The sequence below is a fragment of the Microtus ochrogaster genome, unplaced genomic scaffold (genome assembly GCF_000317375.1).
Source record: "Microtus ochrogaster isolate Prairie Vole_2 unplaced genomic scaffold, MicOch1.0 UNK96, whole genome shotgun sequence".
Classification (NCBI taxonomy): Eukaryota; Metazoa; Chordata; class Mammalia; order Rodentia; family Cricetidae; genus Microtus; species Microtus ochrogaster.
The window spans coordinates 1,095,622-1,101,102 of record NW_004949194.1 but is presented as its reverse complement, the minus strand read 5'-3'; the positions used below and the strand labels follow the sequence as shown (position 1 = coordinate 1,101,102).

Sequence of the window (5,481 nt, the reverse complement as noted above, 5' to 3'; positions counted from 1 at the left end):
ATCCCATGCTTTTTCAGTCCCAGTCCAGCTGGCCTTGGTGAGCTCCCAATAGATCAGCCCCACTGTCTCCGTGGGTGGGTGCACCCCTCGCGGTCCTGACTTCTTTGCTCATGTTCTCCCTGGAAAGAAGGGGTTTTGAAAGGTGAGGAAAGGTCATGTTTTTGGCCTTCATTACATGGGATAGACCCTCACACACCTGCAATGCTAGGCTGAGTGATGAATCCATTTGCTCAGTCTGGTTGGAGGTCACTATCTTTTCACCAAGCACAATGATCCCTATGTGATGTTTTTTTTTTCTCTTTTCCCTCCCAGGTTCCCATTCTCTGTTCTGTGACACTCTTACTTCTTCCCAACTTATGATCCAAGCAGAGCCTCGGTATGTTTCTGAAGGTGAAGACGTACTTCTCCAAGTTCATAATCTTCCAGAAGATGTGCAAGCCTTTTCCTGGCACAAATCAAAGGATGGGAGCCCAATTTTTAAACTCAACAGAGCCATGCCTTCCATCTCCTGGGACGTTGCACAGAGAACAAAAGGGATGGCGTTCCAAAATGGATCTCTGTTGCTCCAGGATATCACTGAAAAAGATGCAGGAATCTACACACTAGAAGTTTTAAACAAAGATTTCAAAATTGAAAAAGCATATGTGAAATTTTATGTAAAGAGTAAGTGACTATGGTGTCTAAGTCCTGGGTGCGGTTCATCCTATTTCATACACTAACCTGTCAGGATTTGGCTGTGCCTGCTCTTCTCCCACTGAATTGTGTGCACTCTCTGGGGTTTGCATTTCTACTGCAAGACACACATTGGGTAGACAAACTGTAGATCAGAACTACTCACCTGTCTACCTGTAGAGAGAAGGACCTGTGCTGGGAAAACTCAGCCCCAGGATGTCATCCTCAGTGCAGACATTTGGAGTTTGCACCATGCACATGTACCCAGAAGAGTGTGGGAATCAGACAGTCCCTGGTTGATGAAGCCATGGGATCTTCATAGAGATCACCAGGAATCTCTAACTCCAAAACATTGCCCCTGGCATGAATCAAGATCACATTAGGGAGATTTTTTAAACTGTTTGTTTAGATTTTTGGTTAGAACTGGCAGGAACAAGGCTTTACTGACTGTTCAAGTCATGGGACTGACTGTCTCCTGGAGTATAGAATCAGCCGTGTACAGCCATGACAGCTGGGTAAGATAGTTCACCTTTGCATCTCCTTCTTCTAACGCTGAGTGGACAGGGGTTTGGGCAATTAGCCTGTTGCTCTGATGGGCTTATGAGAATTCACAGGAAGGTCAAGGCACTAAGGGAAGAGACAGAGGAGGCAGATAGTAACAGATGCTGTTGATGTGAGCAGCTGCCCCAACTCAAGGTCAAACCATTGCTCATAACTAAGCTTAACACTTAGACATGGCAATGATCATTCACTATGTGTCCTAATACATGGAAACTGAGACATGGAAAACAGTGCCTGAATCAGAGTCACACAGTCACTAACTCGCAGGTACAAAGCATGAGATATGTCTATAGTACCAGCTTCAAATTCTCCCTCCTGGAAGATTTCTATAGTATGAACTAAAGAGGGCCTGGTTGAACTCTCTGGATGACTGTCATTTGGTATTCTCTGTTTCTTCACAGAGTCTGTGACACAGCCCTTTGTGCAAATCACTGACACCACAGTCTCAGGAGGTACATCTGTGATCTTCACCTGTGTTTCACCCAACACTGATGTCTCCATCCGTTGGTTCTACAAGAAGAAGAATCTGCAGCTTACAGAGAGGATGACTCTTTCCCCAACAAAGTGTGGACTCAGAATAGATCCTGTCAGGAGGGAGGATGCTGGAGAGTATCAGTGTGAGATCTCCAACCGCTTCGGTGTGAAGACCAGTCTTCCGGTCTCCTGGCCGTGACGAGTGAGTGACCTTTCCTCTCATCCCACAGTAGAATGCTGGCATTTCTTTATCAATGGGATATAAAAATAGAGAATAGTTATGTGGTGAAAATGATTAGTTATTACTCAGGTACAGCCTGCTGGGAGACACACCCCAATAATCTTGAGATACACATGCATATAAGGGAAGACCTGAATTTAAAGTGAGGTTGCCTTAAAAGGAAAATAGAGACATAAATATGGTAAACAAAATTTCAAGTGTTGTAAGAGCTTAGGTTGTGGTTCAAATATATAGTGATCCCTCAGAATTCATAGCAACTGATTTCAGGAGCCCTCAAACTTTTGGAAGTTCTGAGTCTGCTGTGGAAATGGTGTATCATTTACATTGAGAAAAAAACGTACTCTCATATGTTCAAATACATTCTTTTTAACTAATCCACGTAGGTCCAATGTTGACTGCACACCAGTCATCCATGTGAAGTGAGGAAGAGTGACAGGAGGAGGGTCTGCCCGTGTCTCACTGTGGACATAGCTGGTTTTTAAATAGCTTTGATCCACAGTTTGTTTGATGCACAGATTTAAATTCCTTCACATAAGGGCAGATCATACTGTTTTCATCATGATAGTGAGTGACATTCACACTGGACCAATCTCATTAGTACTTTTCTTGTTAATACATATTTCTTTCATTTTAAAATCTCTTTTTATATATTCATCTCAACTACAGTTTCCCTCCTTCTACTCCTCCCTAAGACCTATTTCTCCTTTACCTCAGATCCATTCCTCTTTTGTTTCCCTTCAAAAAATGAACAAGATTTCCAGGGATATCTTTAGAACGTGGTACAGCATGTTATATTAGACTTGCCCCAATCTCTCAAATCATAGCTGCGAGAGGCAACCCAGTAGGAAGATAAGGGTTCAAAGAGAAGGTAAAAATATTAGGATCCCCCCCACTTCCACTGTCAGGAGTTCCAGAAGAATATCCATCTACACTACAATAATTTATATGCTGAGCCCAAGCACAAGCTCAAAGGTCTGTGATTATTCCTGTATTTTCTGTGACCATGAATTAGCCATGTATAATTGTTTTTGTGTTCCATCTTTTCATGGTGTCCTTGAGCCCTCTGGTTCCTAAAACCTATCCTTCTCCTCTACTCTGGGGTTCCTCTGGTGCCACCAAATGGTTTGCTGTATGTATCTGCATCTGTTCTCATATGTTGCTGAATGATGCCTCTCTGGCATCTTAGGCTGGGCACTTGATCTAATAGTATAACAGAATATCATTAGTAATTGTTTCATTGAAATGTCTTTCCAGTGACATTTGGTTCTAATCTGTGTTTCTGGGCTGTCCAGCCTCTGGTTCCTGGCCATCCAGGCAGTGTCAGGTCTGGACTCCCTCTCATAACAAGGGCTTTAATTTGGACCAGTCATTTTTTGGCCAGTATCACAAGTTCTCTTCCACTGTAACCCAAGTAAATCTTATAGAAAGGACAGATTGTGGCTATTGAACATTTTGTGGCTGAATTGGAGTCAAGCTCAACTGCTTGAAGTCTTCTGTAGGCATAGAAGATGGCTGTTTTAGGCTATCTATCCCTCACTTCTAAAAGTCTTTACTAGGGTCACTCTTGTAGTTTTCAGGGAGTTTCCACTGTAGTAGGTTTCTACATTGCTCCCCAAATCCCCCACCATTCCAATTATTACTCCAAGTACTCTCTCCTTTCCTCCCACTTTCCCCCACATGCTTCCTCCTTTTCCCATACACACATGCCCCCATCCATCCATAAAATCTTTTCTATTTCTTTTCCTAGGAAGAATATGGGTCCAACTTGAGTTTCCCTTGCTACTTAGCTTTGTTGTGCATGTGACAAAACAGAACATTTGATTGTTTGTGCACAATATTAGCTTACAGTAGTAGAGTTCAGATGTGTGTGTTTGTTCACCAGTTCTAGAAACTTGTGTAGAATCTTTATGATTTTCCAAAAATAAGTTCATGTCATGTGCAAGTCTATTTTATAGCCAAATGATTGTCCAACTTTAATTTATTTGTGTTCCCTAACTGTTCTGGACATCTAAGAGGGTATTAATCCTGTCAACTGCCTGCTCATTATAGGTCTGTAAATACTGTATCATTTCTAAAAGTGTCACATTCTTTCTTAAGGATATGATATGAAGAAAAAAACTTGAGTCCCAATACCCAATAAATGGACGTATCACCATAATCATATAAGCTTTATTGAATACAATCCATAGTATTAGCAAAAATGTTACTAAAAGTCTCAATGTTAATGTAGTCTGCCATATTGATTTATTAGTTACTTGTTATGAGATATGGTAAATTGTTTTAGGCATAATAATCTTTGTTGTCCAGCAGGTGTCATGGTTGCAGAGTCTCGACTAGCAGTGATGCAACTGGTGGCGACAAGAATGGCCCTGAGCTGCTTTAGTTTCCTGCCTTGGTACTGGTTAAATACTGAGAAATATGCTTGGCTTCCCAAATTAAAAGAAATTAAATTATTCCATACACGGAGCAAGAAGCCCAGAACTCTTGGACAAGGAGCACAAACCGGAAGCTGCACAAGAGATACCATGGGGCAAGGAATACAGAAATGGGGGTGGGAGGCATGCATGTGCTTTGGAAATTTCCAAGACAATGTACTTAGTTAGCACTGCTGTGGTGGGGCCCTACAAAAAACTACTTAGGCCGGGCGGTGGTGGCACACGTCTTTAATCCCAGTACTCGGGAGGCAGAGACAGGAGGATCTCTGGGAGTTCGAGGCCAGCCTGGTCTACAAGAGCTAGTGCCAGGACAGGCACCAAAGCTAACAGAGAAACCCTGTCTCGAAAAACCAAAAAAAAAAAAAAAAAACTACTTAGGTAAAAGCAAGCCAAGTGAGCAAGGTTGGAATACTTTCTGGGCTGTGGACCATTTAGGCCCTTTGGCTATCTACCTGTTAAGTGTGGAGTCCGAGTCCATGTGGGGCCAGATGAAGAAGGACGCTTAAAAGAAATACCACACTAGTTCATTCTCCAGCACCAAGCCTGCTTGCATGTCACCATGGATTTAGCTGTGATGTAATGGACTAAACCCCTTAAAATGTAAACAAGCCCTGATTAAATGTTTTCTTTAATAAGAGTTGTCATAGCTTCAGTATTTCTTCACAGCAATAAAGCCTTTACTAAGGAACAGGGTGAGGGATAGCCAGTCCCACCTGATCTATGTATAACACAACCCTCTTATTTGAGGATCAGGGAACATCTCAGAAGAGGATTGGAAGTACTGTAAGGGGCAGAAGACCTCCTGTGCATTGTGAGATTGTGTCTTCTATATTTTACTGGAAAGTTACACCCAAGAAAATCCAACAATATGGCTGCATAAATAGACCTGCAAAATGACAACACCAATTGTCATGCAAGAATACATGGGTAAATCACAAGAGACTTCACTCATACATAAAGAGCTCCGGGTAATTAATGAGTTCTGAGAAAGTGAGTGTCAGTGATTTCCTGGGGTGAGACCCTGATAAAACATCTAATTCAACATGGACAACACTAATTGGATGCATCAGAGTGTATTTATATATTTATAAATTTATA

The 5,481-nt window shown here is 42.0% G+C and overlaps 1 protein-coding gene across 1 annotated transcript in view; it reads left to right on the top strand.

Annotated features, from left to right (window-relative positions):
* LOC101990505 (pregnancy-specific glycoprotein 22-like) overlaps positions 1-1,906 on the top strand; it is a 17,580-nt gene extending 15,674 nt beyond the window's left edge. Inside the window, exons 4-5 of the mRNA XM_026777985.1 lie at positions 313-663; positions 1,635-1,906. Of these exons, the coding sequence (XP_026633786.1) occupies positions 313-663; positions 1,635-1,906 (623 nt within the window). The remainder of the gene's footprint in view (positions 1-312; positions 664-1,634) is intronic.
* Positions 1,907-5,481: the final 3,575 nt, after the last annotated feature.